Below are 23,220 nucleotides of genomic sequence, written 5' to 3'. Positions count from 1 at the left end.
ATTGTGGGATTTTTCTTCTTCTTTTCAATGATATCTTTCTCTCTAATATCGAACAACAAATACGTGAGAAAAATGTACCCAAGTGTGAATAAGTATGTTTTTGAGTTATGAGCTCCCAAAGATTTGCAACGCATTTTCGCTTTTCTTAAAGAAATCAAGATAATATTATTATGATAACTTTTTTTGTTTATTCTTACATAAATGCACCCTAAACGAGGTATTTGAACCCTCAGTTTACTATTCCTATGTTAGAGTTGCCAGCGATCTCTCCTTGTTGCCAGTGTTTTAGTTAGCAGGTTTCAGCTCTGTACTCTTATTTAAGTTTCCCTCTTTCTTGGTTCTTTTTTCTTGTTCTCCACTTACTTTTTGTTCTTTCTATCACCTTATGTAACATTGGCATTGCTATAAAGTTCCAGAGGACGTTGTGAAAGCATAATCTACATACGAACTTCAAGTAAATAAACACATGCATTATAATTTCTATATGTCTTTGGAAACTTTGCTGATGTTCTCCTAGCTGGTAGTTTTTATTTACCTGCCCTCTACCAATGCCTTTCATTTCTGCCAAAAGTACGATATATCGAAACATAAGAGAGAGAGAGAGAGAGAGAGAGAGAGAGAGAGAGAGAATCATAAATATAATTTTTGGAGTGATAGCATTTGGTTGATATACTGTAGATGGCAGTTCAAATTGTGTGAGAGAGAGAGAGAGAGAGAGAGAGAGAGAGAGAGATCAACCATTATTTGATTCTAAGAGAGTTGAACATTGTTATTGTAGAATTTGTATAAATGGCAGTTTTAAATAATTCAAGAGAGAGAGAGAGAGAGAGAGAGAGAGAGAGAGAGATATCATAAATATAATTTTTGGAGTGATAGCATTTGGTTGATATACCGTAGATGGCAGTTCAAATTGTGAGAGAGAGAGAGAGAGAGAGAGAGAGAGAGAGATCAACCATTATTTGATTCTAAGAGAGTTGAACATTGTTAATGTAGAATTTGTATAAATGGCAGTTTTAAATAATTCGAGAGAGAGAGAGAGAGAGAGAGAGAGAGAGAGAGAGATGCAAAAATAAACGTAACTACGATTCTGTCAAACTCAGTCATGCAGACGACAGTAAGGATGACGTCATAATTTAAAGACCGCTATATCATCATTGTTTGGAAAAACTATAGACTATTTGTTCTATTTATGACCTTAGGTAACATTGGCATTGCTATAAAGTTCCCGAGGACGTTATGAAAGCACAATCTACATACGAACTTCAAGAGAAAGAGAGAGAGAGAGAGAGAGAGAGAGAGAGAGAGAGAGAGAGAATTATAGTATTTGTATAAATGGCAGTTTTAGATAATTCGAGAGAGAGAGAGAGAGAGAGAGAGAGAGAGAGAAAACTACGATTCTGTCAAACTCAGTTAGGTAGACGACACTGTAAGGATGACGTCATCATTTAAAGACCGCTGTATCTTCATTGTTTGGAAAAATGATTGACTATTTGTTCTTTTTATGACCCTAGGTAACATTGGCCTTGCTATAAAGTTCCCGAGGACGTTGTGAAAACAATCTTCATACGAACTTCAAGTAAACAAACGCATGCATTATAACTTCTGTAAGTGTTTGGAAACTCTGGCTTCTGTTCTCTTAGGAGTAGATTTCATTCAACTACGCTCTACCAATACCTTCCGTTTCTGCCAGACGTACGATAGATCGAAACATAAGTGAAAAATCGCTATAGATATGCAAAAATAACACACAAAGACGATTTTGTCAAACTCAGTCATACAGACGACACAGTAAGGATGACGTCATCATTTAAAGACCGCTATATCTTCGTTATTTGTAAAAAATAATTGGCTGAAATTTCTGGGGAGCATGTACGATATGTTTATGCATACATAGAAGCAATAAAACGATTTTCGATTTCTGAAAGTTATGTCAAAACCCCATGGCTAAGAAAATAAAAAAAAATTGTACTTGTATAATTTCCCATCGGTACGATAGATAGTATTGAATAAACATACTGGTTGGAAGATTTGTGAAAAATAATAAGCCTACTGGTGGAAATGGAGCGTACTGGGGGGAAGCAATTTGAAAAATTAATTAACGTACCGGTGCGTTTATTTGATACTTCAGAGTACTTTTCTGACTCTGAGCATAGGCCTGAGGTTGTGTGGTACAGCATGTGAGTCACCCACCCCTATTTTGAAGCGTCTGAGAACAGTATCAAATCCGGGGGGAGGACGAGAAGATCCACTCCCTTTCGTAGATTCTCGTCTGCCACCCACCACTCGAGGTCGTCAGTTCCGCTGATCCCATGGGGATCCGGATGTACAGTGAACCCTCGTTTATCGCGGTAGATAGGTTCCAGACGCGGCCGCGATAGGTGAAAATCCGCGAAGTAGTGACACCATATTTACCTACTTATTCACCATGTATATTCAGACTTTTAAACCTTCCCTTGTACGTAGTACTGTTAACAAACTACCCTTTAATGTACAGAACACTTAATGCATGTAGTACAGTACCCTAAACTAAAACAGGTACAAATATTAAAGGCAATTTTATATCATGCGTTTCCTAAACACGCTAAAAAGCACGTTAAAAAATGGCAACCAATGTTTTGTTTACATTTATCTCTGATCATAATGAAGAAACAAACCTGGAGGTAGAGCTTTTGCTTATTACCCAGACATATTTCCCATACTATTCCCTTAGAACTACATCACATCTTCCTACTTTAGATATATATATATATATATATATGTATACAGTATATATATATACATATATATATATATGTGTGTGTATATATATATATATATAATACCTACATATATACATACATATATACATACATATTATACATAAATACATGCATACATATATATATATATATGTTACTGTATATATATGGGTTATGGAAAAAATCCGCGAAGTGGTGAATCCGCGATGGTCGAACCGCGAAGTAGCGAGGGTTCACTTGTACCAGGAATCGAGTCTGATTCCACCAGGACTTGAGTTGCCACTGGAGGGATCTCATCCTGAGGTGGCCATTGTGAACTAGACGGGCCACTGATGAAAGGTGACCGAGGAGACGTAACCACGTCTGGGCTGGGAGTTCTTCTCGTCTGAGGAATGGTCTTGCAACCTCCCTCAGCCTTGCTATTCTATCGTCTAATGGGAAGGCTTTAAGGAGATTGGTGTCTATTATCATGCCTAGGTATACCAGTCTCTGTGTAGGAAGCAGGGATGACTTCTCGAGATTTACCATGATCCCCAGATCTTGGCAAAGTCTCAGAAGTTTATCTCGGTGATATAGAAGGGTTGACACCTAGTCTGCTAGGATTAGCCAGTCGTCCAGGTAACGGAGGAGACGGATGCCAATCCTGTGTGCCCAAGATGACACTAGGGCAAACGCTCTGGTGAAAACTTGAGGTGCTGTGGAAAGACTGACACACTGCACCTTGAACTGGTATTTCCTGTTGTCTAGGCTGAATCTTAAGTACTTCCTTGAAGACGGATGGACTGGGATCTGGAAGTATACGGCCTTTAGGTCCAGTGTACACATGAAGTCCTGTGGTCTTACCACTAGTCTGACCGTGTCTGCTGTCTCCATGCTTGACAAACTTGTTCGGGGCTGAGAGGTCGATGACTGGTCTCCAGCCTCCAGACGCCTTTCTTACAAGAAAGAGTAGACTGAAGAAGCCTGGGGACCCGTCGAGGACCTCCTGGAGAGTGCCCTTCTTCAACAGGGTCTGGACTTCTGCCCAAAGGGCCGGCCCCTATGCTGATCCCATGGCAAAGGAGTCTATCGACACTGGATTCCCTGGTCAGGGGAGGGCGAGATGTTATGAACGGGACGCGATATCCTAGATGAATCACAGAGATTGTCCAAGGTTCGACCTCGAGTTGCTTCCACCTGTCCGAGCAACTTTGTAGGCATCCCCCCACTGATGGACAAGCAGGGGGAGTGCCCATACTAGCGTTTGCGGCCTCGGCTGCTCCCCCTAGGACTTTTCCCTTTCCTGGAGGACTTGGTGCCTTTTCTATCCTTGGCAAGAAAGGGCTTCTTAGACACCATTATCTTCGCTGCTGTCTTGGTCGTCGTGGTCTTGGTTGGACGGGACTGCTGAGGAGCTGGTGGTTTATAGGGCTTGGATGTCAAAGCCCTATGGAGGAGGGAGTCCCGATGGGACTTCCTCCATCTCTCAGCAGCATGTTCCACATCCTTAGGGTCAAACAAGTGGGCTCCCTCTAGAGAGGAATATCTGAGTCTAGCTATCTCGACGTTAGGGACAATCTCTCGGACACAGTGTCTCAACGTTTCAAGATTGTATTTGCCCACAAGTTCGAAACTTGGTGGGCGAGAAACTCGATTGTGCGTGTGCTCAAGAGAAGGAAAGTCTCCATTGCCTTCCTGGTACGTTCCTTGGAGAAATTCTCAGTTCGTACCAGGATTCCCAAGGTCCGTAACCAGATATCAAGCCATGAAGTAGCCCGCATAGTATAGCATACTTCGTGACCATTTCCTGATTAAGGATCTAGGTCGCCGAGAAAGTGACCTGCCGGCTGGAGTCTCTCTCTAGAGAGACCCCCTTAGTGAGCTCCTCCAAGGAATGGTGGAGAGGAAGAGCTGGATTAGGTTCCTCCAGGATCTCAAAGTACCTCCTCTGATGGACACGAGTAGGTGGGAGGTGCTTGTTGGTAGAGCCGGGACGATGGGAGGAGGCCTACTCGGAGAGCTGTAGGGCGATCTTAGCCCTGGCACCCTTATACCATTGAGACCAGGGCAGGGCTGCACTGGTCTTTGAGGGCTTCTGAGTGCCAAAGACACGGTCTAAGACCGTGTCCCTGCCCTCCCGAGGGGGTATCTCTGGATCGGTAAACTCGTTGAGAACCCTTATAAGAGTGAGGACCTGCCAAAATGCATGTTCTGACTCTTTTTGCTCTCCTTCCGACGTCGGACTTGCAGTGAATTCTCCATCTTCCATCCCCGAGAGCTCTTCCCGGAGTGGGTCGCGGACATCCCTCGAGTGGCTGGCTGTCTCCGTTTTGGTAGCCCTAGTGGAGGACTTTGGCAAGGTTTTGGAGTCTTTGGGCTCCTTCCAAGGAAGGAGGTAGGACTCCAACATCGAAGGCCGAGATGTCGTGTTCTTCCTGATCTGCGATGAAGGTAGAGAACTCTCTACATGAGGGAAAGCTTCCTCTGACGGTGGAATGGAGGAGGTACTTTCCTCACACGACTGCCTTGGCAAAGGTGAGGTGGGAGAGTATCCTGAGAAGATACAGGAAGGACTAGCCTTGATGGCCTGACCAGAGTCATTTTACCCTCGAGGAAGTGACCCCATCAGAGACTCCTCTTTTCCTCTTCAGCGGGGTGGAAGAAGCCATGGTTCTGTGCTGAGAGTCTGGAACTATAGGCTGCTCCGATTAGCGGCCAGACAGGGCAGGATTGAAGGCCAGTGCTACAGCTCTGACTAAGGCACTGAACCATGGCTGCTGACTAACCGATAAACAGATCCCCTGAAGAGAAAGGGACCGAAGGTTCTCTACGAGGAGTTTCTGTTATAGGTGGGTCCGCCTTAGAGGAAGGCAGTTTTGGAATCCTAAACCCCTCTGCAGAAGCTTGTTCCCATTTTCCAGATGGGCGCGCTGAAAGGCGTTTGCATGGAGGGGAGTGAGGCGATGGTGACCTGACTGAGCACAGTTCCTGTGCACGTGCTGGTGAGCGCTGATGCGCGGGCGAGCGTTGGTACGCGCGCGCAGGAGATAGCTGGCAAGCTGGTGCGTGGGCGAGAGCTGGCTGGCGTGCGCGAACGGGTGGTGGCGTGCGGCCGAGAGCTGGCGCGCTGGTGAGTGTTGGCGCGCACGCGCGGGCAAATGTTGGAGCGCACACGTGAGCGAGTGTCGGGTGCGCGTGACCTGGTCTGTGCGCGTGGGAAAGATCTGGCAAGCAGGAGAGCGCTGGCGCGTAGGAGAGAGATAGCAAGCACGCGCGGGAGAGTGTTGGCGTGTGGGCGAGCATGCAGGCAAGATCTGCCGCGTACGCGCGGGCAAGTGATGGCGCGGACGAGGGATGGCAGGCGCGCAGGGGAGTGATGGCACGCAGGAGAGCGCTGGCGTTCATGGGAGTGATGGCGCGCAGGAGCGCTGGCGCACATGAGAATGCTGGTGCGCAGGAGAATGTTGGCGCGCAAGAAAGTGCTGGCGCGCAGGAGAGCGCTGGCGGGCAGGAGAGCGCTGGCGGGCAGGAGAGCGCTGGCGGGCAGGAGAGCGCTGGCGCGTGAGAGATCGTTGGCACATAGGCGCAGGTTGCAGCTGCCATCTAGGTTGGCGAGCAGAAGACCGAAGTTGCGCGTGTGTGCGTAGTTTCGGTGGGCTCAGTTGTGCCGGAGTTCGTTGGGCGCTGGTAGGCGCTAATGGCGAGCAGGTGAAGAAGCGCGCCGAAGCGCTGTAGAGCACTGACGAGTAGGCTGGTGCTGACAGGCTGCTGGTGAGCGCTGGTGCACTACAGGAGGTTGGCGAGCTGAAGGGCGATGGGGCGCAGCTGCGCACTTCGGTAGGGCCTTAAGAGGCTTTACCGGGAACAGGAACGGCAATGGAAGGTCGGCAGGTCGGCTGGTAGGTAGATCAAGAACCGGGATGTGCCCTTTGGAAGGACGAACATCCACCGATGAAGATCACCAACGATCTGCAGAAGGGTCTAGGACCGAAGTTGGAGGACTAGTAGCAGCTTCGTCGGAAGTCGGTCCATACCTGGTCGAAGGTCGAGGGCCAAAAGACGACTGCAGCGGAGACTCCTCTGCGAGTGACGGCTGCGACAACAAAGCAGAAGAGCCGAAGAGGCGCCTTTTCACAGATGGTGAAGGGAGACCTCTAAGGCGAAGTGGAGGGCGAGCTTTACGGCGAAGACACCATCTAGGGGCAGTTGGATCAGCAAGCTGACCGTGAGCAGAAGCAGTCCTCCAAAGAGGAGTCTCTATGAGTGAACTCCCCCGAGAGAAAGAAACACTCACAGGAGAGAAAGACGGACTTAGTTTCCCCCTCGAAAGATGATCAGGAATGGGGGAAACTAAGTTGGCAGCAACAGCTGGAGAGTCTGGAGGAGCAGGGGGGTCGGTCAAAATCACAGGCAACACCTCTGACACCACAACGTCAACAGGGGCCAGAGGATCTACCTCCGACAGCGACGATGACTGCTGCACACTAGCACCATGGCGGATGATTTGCAGCAATGAGTCCTTGGAGGGCAGACCAGGTAGTCCCAAAGGACGACCAAACCTGAAACAGGGAAGTTATTGACAAGGCCTCACCCGGGGGGATTGATTGATTGATTTAAAGTTTTCAGGCATCATGACATCTAATCACCCAGGTGGAGAGGTGGGGCCACTTCGCTAGGGGAAGCAACACCATCTCTCGTGGACCGGGGTTGGCCGATATTAAATTGGTCTACGCTACTTCTCGACGGTCTCTCGGGAGAGACCAAACGAGTAGGAGCTTCGGAGGAAAGTCGGGAGATGGAAGAAGAGGCCTTGGGTTTTTCCCCCTTCGAAGGAGCCTTCGAAGGAGAAATATCCCGCTTAGACTTCTTCTTCCGCTATCGCCCAAACCTCTCCCACTGGGAGGCAGACCCCTCCCTACACTTGTTACAATCACACCGTTGACCTCTGCAGGCGGGACAAAGGGCGTGGTGGTCGATCTCCACCGCCGACATAAAAGTTCCGCAGGGCCGGCCGGTGAATCCATGGCAGATGTGCATGCATGCTTGCAGAAGTTAACACACAAACACACACTAGAACAAAGAAAAAGCAAAAACAGATTAATGGCAGTCCAATTAAGACGAAGGATGAAGAGCGGCAACATCCGTTCACCATCCGAGCCAAAAGTAAAAGTGAGCAAAATCACAGGTGTGCGAGTGGGAGCGGTAGCAAGCTAACCCCCATATCCCCCGGTAACTAGCGGTGCAGGTAGTTAATCCTCGCTAAACTTTAATGGCTCGTTATTTCAGCTACATCGAAAGTAATACCCCTAATAAATAGCGTGGTTTGTATTCCAGTTACGGAAAAACTTAAAAATAATGATACTTTTCTACCTTATTACTATACTTATATTCAACAACCAAAAAAATAACTATCTCCATACCATAGTACTTTGTAAATAATTGCATGGCTTCATATTCCAATACGAGTAGACTGGCTTTTAATTCTTCCCTCCCGGTAACATTCATAACTTCACTACAGTACAAGAAGCAGGTAGAATCATCCAGTATTACTTTCAAAAAGAGACAATGTCACCAGCATTCTTTCAAAAGGCTTAATGCTGTATTATTATTCTGTAGACTTTATTTCGGGTGTCACCAAGCCAATCAACTACTGCCCCTGCAACTGAATCAGTAGATATTTACAAGTTCAAACTTAGTACAAATGCTTTTCTGTTGACGATGTTTCATTTCCTAATTTTTATAAGGATTATTTTTTCAACATTGTTATCAATCTTAAAATATTCTAATTTTTCATTTCTCTTATATAGTTTATTCTTTACATTCCCATTTCTTTACTGCACCAGGCTATCAACTATTTGGTCCCTTGGGCTAGTAGCAATTTGCTTTTGCACCTCTGCTTCTAATAGTAATAAACATGTTAATATAACAAATTTGGAAATAATTTGTGTTTTTCCTAACTATACAAACCTGGAGGTCTTTACAGTGGAGATGCATTTTGGTAACAGCTGGAACTAGCTGTAAAACTTTTAGCTGGTTAGCAAAGGGAGAGCAAGAGTTGGACCAAGCACCCTACTCACACCACCACTTGTAACTGAACGTCACTTTGCAACTGCGGCAGGACTTCCTGGGGGAAGGTGATGGCGGGACCAGTACGTGTTAAGAGCTCCAAGATTGTATACATAGGAAAAATGCTAATTATTTCCAAATTTGTCAATTGTTACGCCACTATATACAAATCCCTACGATCTTTACAGTGGAGACTCACCGTTTGGTGGGTGTACGTAAGTCCAAAAAACTAACTGGCTAGTGCCTGACCTGGGGTGCTACTCTGTGCTTCGCATGAGCTGTTTGGAGGCAGCATATCACCTCATTGACTCTGAGAGCTAACGGCCTGGGCAATCGTGCGAAGGGGTAAGAACTCTCATCAATAATCTTTGCTGTTTTTTCTTCTTTATTCCAGATAAAAATATCAGATTTTATAGCACCTTTTATAATGATTCTCAAGGAAATTTTCAGAGTAAAAAGCCTTACCGCAGTCCTTGCACTTGAATGGTTTCCCTTCCATGTGAGTTCTTCTTAAATGTTTATCGAGTCTTTCTATTATATCATATGTTTTGCCACATTCATGACATTGGAATAGATCTCCCATGTGAGTTCTTAAATGTTCAGTAAGATTTTGTTTCGAAGTAAAGGCTTTACTACAGACATTGCACTTGTATGGCTTCTCTCCTGTGTGACTTCTTGAATGTAAAGTGAGACTGTGTTTCGTAGTAAATGCTTTGCTACAGACATCACACTTGTACGGCTTCTCTCCTGTGTGAATTCTTAAATGTGGGGTGAGACTGTGTTTCATAGTAAATGTTTTGCTACAGACATTGCACTCGTATGGCTTCTCTCCTGTGTGAAATCTTGAATGTACAGTAAGTCTGTACTTCGAAGAAAATGTTTTGCTACAGACATCGCACTTGTATGGCTTCTCTCCCGTGTGAACTTTTAAATGCGCAGCAAGACTGTATTTCGAAGAAAATGTTTTGCTACAGACATCGCACTCGTATGGCTTCTCTCTTGTGTGAACTCTTAAATGTGCAGCGAACCTGTATTTCGAAATAAATGCTTTGCTACAGACATCGCACTTGTATAGCTTCTCTCCTGTATGAACTTTTAAATGATCAGTGAGATGGTGTTTATTAGTAAATGTTTTGCTACAGACATCGCACTTGTATGGCTTCTCTCCCGTGTGAACTCTTGAATGTACAGTGAGACTGTGTTTAATAGTGAATGTTTTGCTACAGACACCGCACTTGTATGGCTTCTCTCCCGTGTGAATTCTTAAATGCACTGTAAGATTAAATCTATTTGAAAACGATTTTCCACATTCACTGCATGTGCATCGCTTCCTAGCTAGAACATTGGAGTTAACATTACCAAAGATACTTTTTTTTATCCGCTTCTCATTTCTTTGATTCACCTCTTGATTCAAAACATCTTTCTGTAATAATTCTTTTCCATTGATTACACATGAAAGTGTTTCCTTTTCTTTTCCTTTATCCTCTTTCACAACTGTCTCTACATTTTTCTCATCATCGACGTCCCCTTTACAACTTACTGAACCGTTTTCACTCACTGATGCATCGTACTCGTAGAAGTTTTTCAAGTTGCTTTCGTTAGAATCAAATATTTCTGGCTCTACTTTGACTTCCATTTTTGGATCCAAGAAAAGACCACCATCATTAAAGAGAGCAGCACTGCCCGACGTATCATTATTTTTTGGATTGACAGCAGGTGAAAGTGGTTCTTCAATTTCACTTTTCATTGGAAATTCAAAAGGTGGTTTAGAATTCATCATCCTCTCCTTATCACAAGATGACAAACCCCTTAATATTATTTTCAATAGACTTCAAAGAGGAAATTGACACTTGACTTCCTATTCTCAGATATCATACTGTACAACAAATACTTCCAACATGACCCTTTCTTTTCCAGTCTTATGTTTCTTGCATATATCTTCAGTAGCTTACAAGCTTTAGCAGCAAGAGGTGGATGATTCCTTCCTTTGGGATGAAAAGTCTGGAATAATAGAAAACCACAATCAGCTGGAGAAGAGTAAATTGAAAAAATGGTATTTTCATTATAAAATAAATTTTTGAACATACTTACCCAGTAGTTATATATATAGCTTATGTCCCTGACGTCACGGCAGAAAATTCAAAACTCGCGCCAATCACTAATTGGAGAGCCAGGTGTACCACCCCTGCGCCCTAGCGAGGTACCTGGGAACCATTCCAGGAACCCTCATATATTCCATGTCTTTAGTCTCTTAGAGGGGAGGAGGGTGGGACTTAAATTATATATAACTACCAGGTATGTTCAAAAATTTATTTTATAATGAAAATACCATTTTTAAATATAAGACTTACCCGGTAGTTATATATATATATATATATATATATACACAGTAGGGTCCCGATTTATGCGTGTTCGAATTATACGATTCCCATTTTATGCGACCTCTATTTTTCAAAAATAAATTTTCTGTATCTGCGAAACTGTTCAAAGTCTGCGAGTCAAGCACTATAAAATGTATCAAATCTATTGTCTTTCTAAGCATATTGGTAGCCCTAAATACGGTGATTTATAATAAATTTTACAAAACAATATTAACATTACATCTTATTAACATAATTTCATAATGAATAGCCTATTTAAGGATAAAATTCCACATCAACAATGAAATCAACTGTTAACTGTGCGAGTCCAGCTGACAAAACGTAAACAGAATTGTGGTTACGTTCTCGGTAATCATTATCTTTCTCCAACTTTACGATAATTGTAATGGTAGTGTTAATGATGGTATATTAAAGCATTATTTTTGTTTAGTACAGTATATATAAAAGCCTTATTTTTCCCTCCGGGCGTTCAAGGTTTTCACGAGTAGACTGGGTTCGTTTATCGGCAGTGAATAGCCTAAACTACAGTAACGAGTCGGCAATATTTTGTCATATTTTAAACAGTACACATTTGATTTGCAAAGATTAGTTTTGTAGAGTACACGGTAAAATAAAAATCTCTCGAGAGAGAGAGAGAGAGAGAGAGAGAGAGAGGAGAGAGAGAGAGAGGGGAGAGAGAGAGAGAGAGAGAGAGAGAGAGAGAAAGAGCAAATTTCTCTCTCTCTCTCTCTCTCGAATTTCTGCCATCAAATCTCTCTCTCTCTCTCTCTCTCTCTCTCTCTCTCCGTAAGAAATAAAACCCTAGTTAACATATGGCAACTCGAGTTTAAGAAGGAAATTAACATGACAATTGTTAGTTGTGGCGATCAATTCCTCGCTTCAGGAGGTACACGAGACAAAAACACTGCACCCGATTACAACAGCTGATTCTCTCTCTCTCTCTCTCTCTCTCTCTCTCTCTCTCTCTCTCTCGTTATACAATACTTACAAATAGATGAAGAAACCAAAAGCGGTTTTCTTAAAGTGTCAATTAAATACAAAACAAAAAAATTATACCGTGTATATATCCATTTCAATCATAGCTTAAAATACGGTATCCGATTTCGTCAGCAAACCACTATTTTTTAGGAAACACCATTCTATTCCAGAAAATTTTTACTCTTTAAATAGTCAATTGCACTATAATAAAACATGTACTTGGGTTTTTAAATTTCGGGTGTGTTTTAAAAATCGAGTATTGTTGATTTCTTTTTGTTTTACTTTTGGCTGTGATTAGATCAGCTGATGTCTAGCTTCCGCTCTCACGAATATGCGCATACGAATACGTTAACAAAGAATTGTTTACACCATTTCTTAATTTATTCAAACCATCAATACAGTTAATATTACATAAGGACCAATGTGTTATAAACTATATTTATTGTTTAGTACATTTAAAACCATCTCTCTCTCTCTCTCTCTCTCTCTCTCTCTCTCTCTCTCTCTCTCTGTCACATCGAACGTAATAGCGGTAACCTAATTGTTCAATGACTTTAAAATTAGGCCTAGTACTTTCTTCTTTTACCATTTTTGCATATGGTTTTCCTAACTGAAGTTAGGAAAAGTATTTTGGATATGGAAAGGACAATTATCTTTCGTAACAGTTTAGAATTATCGTAAATTATCATTCTGTCATTAGCGGCAGTTTGCTATTGTGGATTAAACGCATAAGGAAAAAAAAGGTTTCCAGCTTTGCTACGAATTTAGGAATTTATATGGATACGGTAAGTAAAATATTTGTAATAACATAATGTTTACTAAATGTTTGTAATATCATTAGTTATCACTTTGATCATGTGTGTTTAATGCGTTCGTTTGTTTATTATGATCGAAGATGGAGCGTAAACAAATGGAAGGTTTCCGTTTCAGGCGGCGTCATAAAGAAAAACATTATATAAATGGCATTCACTTCATTTATTTGGAAGTTCTTAGAAAAAAAATTAAGTAGAGCATTGGTAATAACAAAATCAACATATAATCAATATTGGTAAGATTGCTGTGGATGCAAAAACTAACCTATACACAGATGTGTAAATGCGTCTGTTTCTTCGTTATGATCAGAGATAAACGTAAACAAAACATTGGTTGTCGTTTTCTATTGTGCTTTTTGGAGTGTTTAGGAAACGCATGATATAAAATCGCCTTTATTTTGATAATTTTGGATTTTCAATCATACAACAAAAGCTAGTCTATAGAGTGATGGTTTTGCTATTCACCAGTTGTCTTAAACAATAGATATGACAAACATTAAAATTTGTCTGTATTTTGGGTCGTGTTATAACGGGAAATATACAGTGTTTACACCCATCCTGGTTGTAATTTTAACCATTTTTCAAGTTATTAGAACTTTAAAGTATATTAAATGTTTGATTTATTTACAAGAACAATTTGATATTATAAAGAAATACAGTACAGTACAAAGAAAGTAATGGAAAAGGGTAGTAAACACGTTTGAATAAGCAAGTTGCCGGTTACCATGGCCAGATGTAATTATTTCTGTTAGTTGTGTGTTTCGAAATCTGCGATTTTCCATTTATACGAGGTCATTCATCGACCAAATTCTCGCATAATTCGGGACCCTACTGCTGATTAACACCTTTGGTGGAGGGTTAGAGACAGCTAGTATATCTGGAATTCTGCTTAAGAGTTAATTAAAACAAACTTAAGGGTTCGTACCTGATAAGGAAGCTGACTTTAATGATTCTCTACCTCATTATGTCTGCTAGCCTTATGAGATCCAACGGTCCTCCCAGGGGGCTGAAGATCTCGTAGGGACTCAAACCGGTGTATATACCTCATTATGACAGAACCTCCTCCAATAACCAGTTCCAGGCGCTCTCAAGGAACAAAATTGACCACCTGACTAAAATCAATGATTGTGGAAGACTGACACAATCTCCACAAACAACCATAAAAACAAATAAAAGTACCAAGAGATGAAAAGGTTATTGGGATTATGGGAACGTAGTGGTGGATCCTTCACCCATTACTGCACTCGCTGCTACGAATGGACCCAGAGTGTAGCAGGCCTCGTAACGAGTCTGAACACCTTTCAAATAATATGAAGCGAACACAGATTTGCTCTTCCAGAAGGTTGTGTCCATTATGCTTTGCAATTATCTATTCTGTCTGAATGCTGCTGACGTTGCTACTGCTCTGACTTCATGAGTCTTGACCTTTAAAAGACCAAGGTCTGCTTCATTACAATGAATATGTGCTTCCTTAATCAAAAGCCTGATAAAAAATTACAAGGCATTTTTTGACATCTGTAACGAGGGCTTTTTGACCTAGCACCATAGAGCTTCAGAATTGCCTCGTAAATCTTTTGTTCTATCCAAGTAGCATCTCAGAGCTCTTACTGGGCATAAGACTCTTTCCAACTCTTCGCCAACTAAATCCGTAAGATTCGGAATCTCAAATGTTTTGGGCCAAGGTTGAGAAGGGCGTTCGTTTTTGGCAAGAAAGCCTAATTGTAAGGCACACACAGCCTTACCATCACGAAACTCAACGTTCTTGCTAAATGCATGTATTTCACTCACTCTTTTGGCTGTTGCGAGACTAACCAAAAATAAAGTCTTCATAGTAAGGTCCTTCATAGAAGTTGAACCCAGTGATTCAAACCTGTCGCTCATAAGAAACTTCAATACAATATCCAGATTCCAGGCTGGTGAATCTTGGTTACATTGTTTTGTAGTCTCAAAAGACTTAAGAAGTTCTTGCAGATCCTTATTGTTAGAAAGGTCTAGGTTCCTATGCCTGAACACAGTTGCTAACATACTCCTATATCCTTTAATAGTTGAGGAGGAGAAGTTGCACTTCCTTCGAAGGTGGAGCAGGAAGTCTGCAATTTGGGCTACAGAGGTACTGGATGAGGAAAGAGTTGACTCTACACCACTCTCCAAAAACCTCCCACTTGGATTGATAAACTTTGATAGTTGAAGTTCTTCTTGCTCTTGCAATGGCTTGAGCTGCCCCCTTCGAAAAGCCTCTAGATCTAGAGAGTCTTTCGATAGTCTGAAGGCCGTCAGCTGAAGAACGTGGAGATTTTGATGGAATCTTTCCAAGTGGGGTTGTTTGAGTAGATCTACTCATAATGGAAGGATTCTTGGAGTGTCTACCATCCATTCCAGTACCTCTGTGAACTATTCTCTTGACAGCCAAAAGGGGGCCACTAGGGTCATTCTGGTCCCTTTGGATGTTACAAATTTCTGTACCACTTTGTACAGGATCTTGTATGGTGGGAAGGCGTACAGATCTAGGTTGGTCCAATCCAAAAGAAACGCGTCTATGTGGACTGCTCCTGGATCCGGCACAGGGGAGCAATACGCCTCTAACCTCTTTGTCTTTGATGTTGCAAAGAGATCTATGCATGGACGACCCCAAACACGCCACAGGCTCTTGCAAACTTGAAGATGGAGCGTCCACTCTGTCGGTAGGATCTGACCTCTTCTGCTGAGGCTGTCTGCCATTACCTTTTTCTTCCCTTGGATGAACCTTGTTAGAAGGATAACGTTCCTCTCTCTTGCCCACAAAAGGAGATTCTTCGCCGTCTCGTACAGAGATATCGAGTGAGTCCCCCCCTGCTTGGCAATGTAAGCCAATGCCGTCGTGTTGTCGGCATTGACCTGAACCACTTTGTTGGTGACTGATCCTTCAAAACTTTTGAGGGCTAATAGAACTGCCAACAATTCCTTGTGATTTATATGCAAGTTCTTTTGGTTCTCCTGACCATAGTCCCGAAACTTCCAACTTGTTTAGGGTTGCTCCCCATCCTGAGTCCGAGGCGTCGGAGCATAACACAAGGTCTGGGCTCTTTTGCGTTAGGTCGAGACCTTCCTGGAACTTGTTCGGTTCGTCCCACCACCGAGGGGAGTCTTTGATGGAGTTCGTAATTGGAATAGACATCGTTTCTAGATCTTTCTCCTTGTTCCAATGGCTGTTGAGATGGAACTGGAGAGGACGGAGGTTCAATCTTCCTAGGGGAACAAATTGTTCTAAGGAGGAGAGGGTTCCTACTGGCTCATCCACTTCCTTGCTGAACACATATTCTTGCTTAGAAAAGATTGGAGTTTCAATCTGGCTTACTCCATCCTTAAAGGAGATGGAAAAGCCCGAAAAATCTGACTCTGAATCGTCATTCCCAAATAGAGAATCTCTTGAGATGGAATCAAGAGAGATTTTTCCTTGTTGACAAGGAGACCCAGTTCTTTTGAAAGGTTCAATGTTGTCTGAAGATCCTTCAGGTATTGATCGTATGAGTGAGCTCTGAGAAGCCAGTCGTCGAGATACAGGGAGGCTCTGATGCCCCTTGAATGGAGGATTTTTGCTACATTTAGCATGAGCTTCGTAAAGACCTGTGGTGCTGTGCAGAGGCAGAAGCATAGGGCTCGAAATTGGAAGACTTCTCCCTTGAAGACAAACCTTAGGTAAGGCCTGAAGCTCGGATGGATAGGGATGTGGAAGTAGGCGTCCTGGAGGTCTAAAGAGACCATCCAGTCGCCCTTCCCTACTGCGGCTAGAACTGATTTCGAAGTCTCTATTGAGAACTTTGTCTTCTGGATGAACTTGTTCAGCGCACTCACGTCCAGGACTGGACACCCTCCCCCCGAGGTCTTGGGTACCAGGAACAGGCGGTTGTAAAAGCCTGGTGAACATATATCCTGTACTTTTTCTATGGCCCCCTTTTCCAACATGAGAGACACTTGGATAGCTAGAGCTTGTCTCTTTGCCTCCTCTCTGTATCTGGGAGAGAGATCCACAGGAACTAAGACTAAAGGAGGATTCCCTTGAAAGGGGATCTTGTAACCCTCCTTCAAGATCTCTATAGACCAATGATCTGCTCCTCTCTTCTCCCACGCTTGCCAGAAGTTAAGTAGTCTGGCTCCTACTGCCTGAGGGCGAAAGCAGTCACTCTGCTTCGCCCTGCTCTGAAGCCTCTTCTCTTGTTCTTTCTAGCGTCAGATCTGGAGCTACCCCTGCTGGAAGATCTCCCTCGAAAGGGCTGAGAAAACTTGGGAAAAGAAGTTTCTTCCTTAGGTTTGCAACTGGTCTTAGAGACAAGATCTTGAGTAGCCTTTTGAGCCAAGGCTGACGATATCTCCTTAATTAGTTCTTGTGGGAACAACAAGGGAGAAAGAGGCGCATACAACAGCTCGGATTTTTGGAAGGGAGTAACCCCCAGAGAAAGAAACGAGCATAACTGATCCCTTTTCTTAAGGATGCCTGCAGAAAAGAGCGCTGCTAATTCGTTGGATCCATCCCGCTAAGCCTTGTCCATATTATTATAATTATTATTATTATTATTACTATCCAAGCTACAACCCTAATTGGAAAAGCAAGATGCTATAAGTCCAGGGGCTCCAATAGGGAAAAATAGCCCAGTGAGGAAATGAAATAAGGAAATAAATAAATGAAGGGAACAAATTAATAATAAATTATTCTAAAAAAAGTAACGTCAAAACAGATATGTCATATATAAACTATTAACAACGTCAAAAACAAATATGTCATATATAAACTATAAACAGACTCATGTCCGCCTGGTCAACAAAAAAGCATTTGCTCCAACTTTGAACTTTTGAAGTTCTACTGATTCAACTACCCGATTAGGAAGATCATCCCACAATTTGGTAACAGCTGGAATAAAACTTCTAGAGTACTGCGTAGTATTGAGCCTCATGATGGAGAAGGCCTGGCTATTAGAATTAACTGCCAGCCTAGTATTACGAACAGGATAGAATTGTCGAGGGAGATCTGAATGTAAAGGATGGTCAGAGTTATGAAAAATCTTATGCAACATGCATAATGAACTAATTGAACGACGGTGCCAGAGATTAATATCTAGATCAGGAATAAGAAATTTAATAGACTGTAAGTTTCTGTCCAACAAATTAAGATGAGAATCAGCAGCTGAACACCAGACAGGAGAACAATACTCAAAACAAGGTAGAATGAAAGAATTAAAACACTTCTTCAGAATAGATTGATCACCGAAAATCTTGAAAGACTTTCTCAATAAGCCAATTTTTTGTGCAATTGAAGAAGACACAGACCTTATATGTTTTTCAAAAGTAAATTTGCTGTCGAGAATCACACCTAAAATTTTGAAAGAGTCATACAAATTTAAAGAAACATTATCAATACTGAGATCCGGATGTTGAGGAGCCACCGTCCTTGACCTACTTACAATCATACTTTGAGTTTTGTTAGGATTCAACTACATACCCCATAATTTGCACCATGCACTAATTTTAGCTAAATCTCTATTAAGGGATTCACCAACCCTAGATCTACATTCAGGGAATGGAATTGATGCCAAGAGAGTAGCATCATCTGCAGATGCAACAAGCTTGTTTTCTAGGCCAAACCACATGGCATGTGTATATAGTATGAAAAGTAATGGGCCAAGAACACTACCCTGTGGAACACCGGATATCACATTCCTATACTCACTATGGTGCCCATCAACAACAACTCTTTGAGATCTATTACTTAAAAATTCAATAATAATGCTAAGAAACGACCCATCCACTCCCAACTGTTTCAGTTTGAAAACAAGGGCCTCATGATTAACACAGTCAAAGGCAGCACTAAAATAAAGGCCAATCATACGAACTTCCCGACCACAATCAAGGGATTTCTGTACAGCATTGGAGATTGTAAGAAGGGCATCACATGCTCCAAGGCCTTTACGAAAACCAAATTGCAAACTAGGGAGTAGATGATTACCTTCAGCAAACCTATTAAGACGTTTTGCCAGAAGTTCAAAAACTTTAGATAATATGGGAGTTATGGAAATTGGGCGGTAATCAGTGGGACTTGAGCCACCACAAACACATTTACATAGAGGAGTAACATTACCAATTCTCCAACTAGTGCTAAAATCTCCTCTTCTTGCTAACTTACGCAAAATAACAGATAACTTTGGAGCTAAGAAATCTGCTGTCTTTATAAAAAACAAAGGAAAAATACCATTTGGGTCTACACCTACATAAGCATCAAGGTCCATCAATCAACAGAGCTTAAATCTCACGAGATCGAAAAGCTAAACTAGTTAGTTTAGCCTCAGGAAAACAGGAATGAGGAAGTTCAAGTTTTTCATTACTCTGTTTACTGTCAAAAACATCAGCCAAAAGGGTTGCCTTTTCCTTTGGACAATGAGTGACTGAGCCATCTGGTTTAAGTAAAGGAGGAACTGTTGCATCTACACCAAAGAGTGCAGATTTAAGGGTAGACCACCCTTCATGTTCCTGAGTTGTACCAGAAAGACATACAAGACATTAAATGGACTAGGGCAGAAGTATCCCCCTCTTTAAAAGTAGCAACTTTTTTACCCAAAGCTCCAAGAGTCCAGTCCAAGAAGTTAAAAACTTTGAAGGCTCTAAATAGCCCTTGAGCAGGTGGACCATCTCCGATGTAGACCAGAAGATCTTGGTCTTCCTCATGGCCGACCGACGAGGAGCGTCTACGAGGCTTGAGAAATCTCCTAGGGCAGAGGCAGGTATCCCCAAGCCGAGAACTTCTCCAGTCTCGTACCAGATACTAGACCTGGAGGCCAGTCTAGCTGGAGGAAAAGAGAAAGCTGCTTTTCCTAAGGCTTTCTTAGACTGCATCCAGTCACCCATCAGTATTAGAGCCCTCTTAGATGAACGTGATAACACCATCTTGGTAAAGCGAGCCTTCTTAGAAGCCTTCCCAAGAGTAAACTCGGAAGGTGGCAAATGGGGAGCCACTGGCACAAAGAAGTCTGAGAGTTCCTCAGTAAAAACTTTCATGAGTTTTTTTCAAGTCGGCAGAATGACGAAAAGAAACAAGAGTCCTCGTCTTCCGACACTTCCTCAAACTCCATAGGAGAAAGCTGGCCTTCGATGTCCTTCTCTGGTAAAGTTCCCTCGGGAGCAACAGTGTTGAGAGCAGTATCCTTCTCGAAAATATCCTGAGTTCCTACAGCAACAGAAACAGGATCATTACGAATAATATCAAGCGGGCGTAGGCTTGCGGCTCAGCCAAACACTCGCGATCAACTCGATCGGAGTCAAAGAGTTCCTGAACTTGAACTGCGTTAATGTCCTCTTGGAAAGAATGACCCTCATCATCATAATCAAGACTAACGTCTGAAATATGGTAAAGGGTAGGGCGTTCAGGATCGTATCCTGAAACGTGCTTGCCGTGGAAGCCATCCTGAAATCTAGGACGTTCGACAGCCTGTTTCGCAGGACGTTCGGCAGCCTGTTTCGTAGGACGATCGGCAGCCTATTTCGCAGGATGTTCGGCAGCCTGTTTCGAAGGACGTTCGACAGCCTGTTTCGTAGGACGAACGGCAGCCTGTTTCTCAGGACGTTCGGCAGCTTGTTTCGAAGGACATTCGACAACCTCTTTAACAGGACGTTCGACTTCTCTCTTTGAAGGACGTTCGAGCACACGATCTGACAGAAGGATTTCCTTGCGTTTGTAAGGGCGTTCGCGGTCTATATTGGGGCTGTCAGCTGCGGATTTAGGTGATCGTTCATGATCACGTCCTAAAGGACGTTCAGGGAGGCTAGCAGGAAGCTTAGAGCCTCGACTATGAGGATGTTCGACATCATGAACCGCCGTGCGCTAAAGGCTACGTTCAAGAACACGTCCTAAAGGACGTTTCGAAACGTGCAGAGCAGCCTGCTCGCCGTCTCGATACTGACAATAACTGTCACGTGTGTCAGCTTGAGGTTTGTCGCTACGCTGGTAGTTCTGCATGAACAACGAGAGCCTGCTTTGCATCTCTTGTAGCATGACAAAATTAGGATCTAAACGTTGTGAAATCGGTGATGACACCACAACGTTCTCCTCATTGCTCAGGGGGACAGAGCGCCTGGAAGGTGAAAACCAGTCTGAAGGCTGCGTGGGCGCCTGGATTGAGGTTAAGCCTGGTCCTGACTGCATAGTAGGATCCTTGGTAGCGTCTGACGTCCTATAAGGACGTTTAGTCGGAGAACTGTCAAACGACTCTGGTGTATCCCAATGGCTACAGTGAACCCTCGCTACTTCGCGGTTCGACCATCGCGGATTCACCACTTTGCGGGTTTTTTCCATAACCCATATATATATACATTTCGCGGATTTTCCGCGAAATCTGAAGACCCCCAAATACGATATTTTGTTACCTGTAATTCCATTAATACTGTAATTAGTAATATCTGCTCTTACTGATTGTTCATTGCATTACATATGATATATAATTCAGCACAGAAAGAAATAAAACACGAAAAGAGAATGTGATTATACGATAATACAGTACTGTATACAGTACGTAATAAAATTAAATCGAACATGAAACGCAAATCAGATGCAGTCATACCATATTAGAATGGTGTAAGGCTGCTGATGGCTACTATACTACAAATGTAATGGATGTGCATCTTTTCCATGATTCTTTTGTATGTATATGTACGTAGTACTGCATCCAATAATATTCTTTGTTGCAAAAATCACATTTCGAATAAGCGTACGAGAGAGAGAGAGAGAGAGAGAGAGAGAGAGAGAGAGAGAGAGAGAGAGAGAGAGAGAGAGAGAGACACATCCTACAAAAGAATAAAATAGCATACGTAAAGCTATTACGTGTATTATTATTGTTATTATTATTATTATTGTTGTTGTTGTTAATAAAATTATTATTGTTATTATTATTATTATTACTGTATTATTATCATACGATAATTCAGTACTGTATACAGTACGTAGTAAAATTAAATCGAACATGAAACGCAAATCAGATGCAGTCATACAATATTAGAATGGTGTAAGGCTGCTGATGGCTACTACTGTACGTACTACAAATGTAATGGATGTGCTTCTTTTCCATGAATCTTTTGTATGTATACGTACGTAGTACTGCATCCAATAATATTCTTTGTTGCAAAAATCACATTTCGAATAAGCGTACGAGAGAGAGAGAGAGAGAGAGAGAGAGAGAGAGAGAGAGAGAGAGAGAGAGAGAGAGAGAGAGAGAGAGAGAGAGATAGAGAGAGAGAGAGAGACACATATCCTACAACAAAAGAGTAAAATAGCGTACGTAAAGCTGTATTATTATTATTGTTATTATTATTATTATTGTTGTTGTTGTTAATAAAATTATGATTGTTATTATTATCATTATTATTATTATTATTACAGTACTGTACTGTATTATTATCATTATTTATTATTATTATTATTAATACTGTACGTACGGTATGCGTGGGGTATCTTGTATGAGTTGGTAACCTACGCATCATATACTGTAAGACGGGTTGTGATTGGTTCAAGCGCTGATAGATGACGAATCAGAACTCAAGTTTTGTTATCTAGCCTGTGATTGGTGTTTTGCCATCATCTCCAGCTTCCAGCATCTAGGTTCTCGCGGGCCCGGGTCGTCCACTCTCTGTTCCCGCGTATCGCTGAGTAGACGTTCTTAAGTTTGTGAAGTTTAATCTGAGCTGTGTGCGACCTTTTTAAGTTGAACTTTTTGTCAAATCCTACTGTACAATGGCTCCCAAGCGTTCTGCTTCTACTAAGGCTGGTAGTGAGCCTAAACGCCACCGAAGGATGATGACGATTGCTGAGAAGGTTACGCTTCTCGATATGTTAAAAGATAGTAGAAGTTACGCGTCCGCTGCGCGCCATTTTGGGATCAACGAATCTACTGTTCGCTATATCAAGAAGGACGAGGCGAACATTAGAAAGACGGCTGCAATCACCTTTAGCAGATCAGCGAAGCGAGTCATTACAACGCGTAATAAAACGATCGTACGCATGGAAGGTGCTTTAGCTGTGTGGATTGCCGACTGCCGGAAGAAGAACATAGCCTTGGATACGAACACCATCCGAACAAAGGCTTTGAGCTTGTATGAGAATTTTGCTGCAAAGGAACCTCAAGACGACGACGGCAACCATGCTGAAGAAGATGATGATGCAGATGATCCTCAACCAGGGACATCCACTGATTCCCAGACTCAGAAACAACGTTTTTCCGCCAGCAAAGGATGGTTCGCGAAGTTTCAGAA

The 23,220-nt window shown here is 42.6% G+C and overlaps 1 protein-coding gene across 1 annotated transcript in view; it reads right to left on the bottom strand.

The window, feature by feature from the left end:
- Positions 1–8,385: 8,385 nt before the first annotated feature.
- LOC137620125 (zinc finger protein 180-like) overlaps positions 8,386–23,220 on the bottom strand; it is an 82,727-nt gene continuing 67,892 nt past the window's right edge. Inside the window, exon 2 of the mRNA XM_068350390.1 lies at positions 8,386–10,784. Within this exon, the coding sequence (XP_068206491.1) occupies positions 9,187–10,563 (1,377 nt within the window). The 5' untranslated portion in view covers positions 10,564–10,784 and the 3' untranslated portion in view covers positions 8,386–9,186. The remainder of the gene's footprint in view (positions 10,785–23,220) is intronic.

The sequence above is a fragment of the Palaemon carinicauda genome, chromosome 26, assembly GCF_036898095.1.
Source record: "Palaemon carinicauda isolate YSFRI2023 chromosome 26, ASM3689809v2, whole genome shotgun sequence".
NCBI classification, from domain to species: domain Eukaryota; kingdom Metazoa; phylum Arthropoda; class Malacostraca; order Decapoda; family Palaemonidae; genus Palaemon; species Palaemon carinicauda.
The sequence above is the reverse complement of the archived record's forward strand: the minus strand, read 5'-3'. Positions and strand labels throughout refer to the sequence as shown.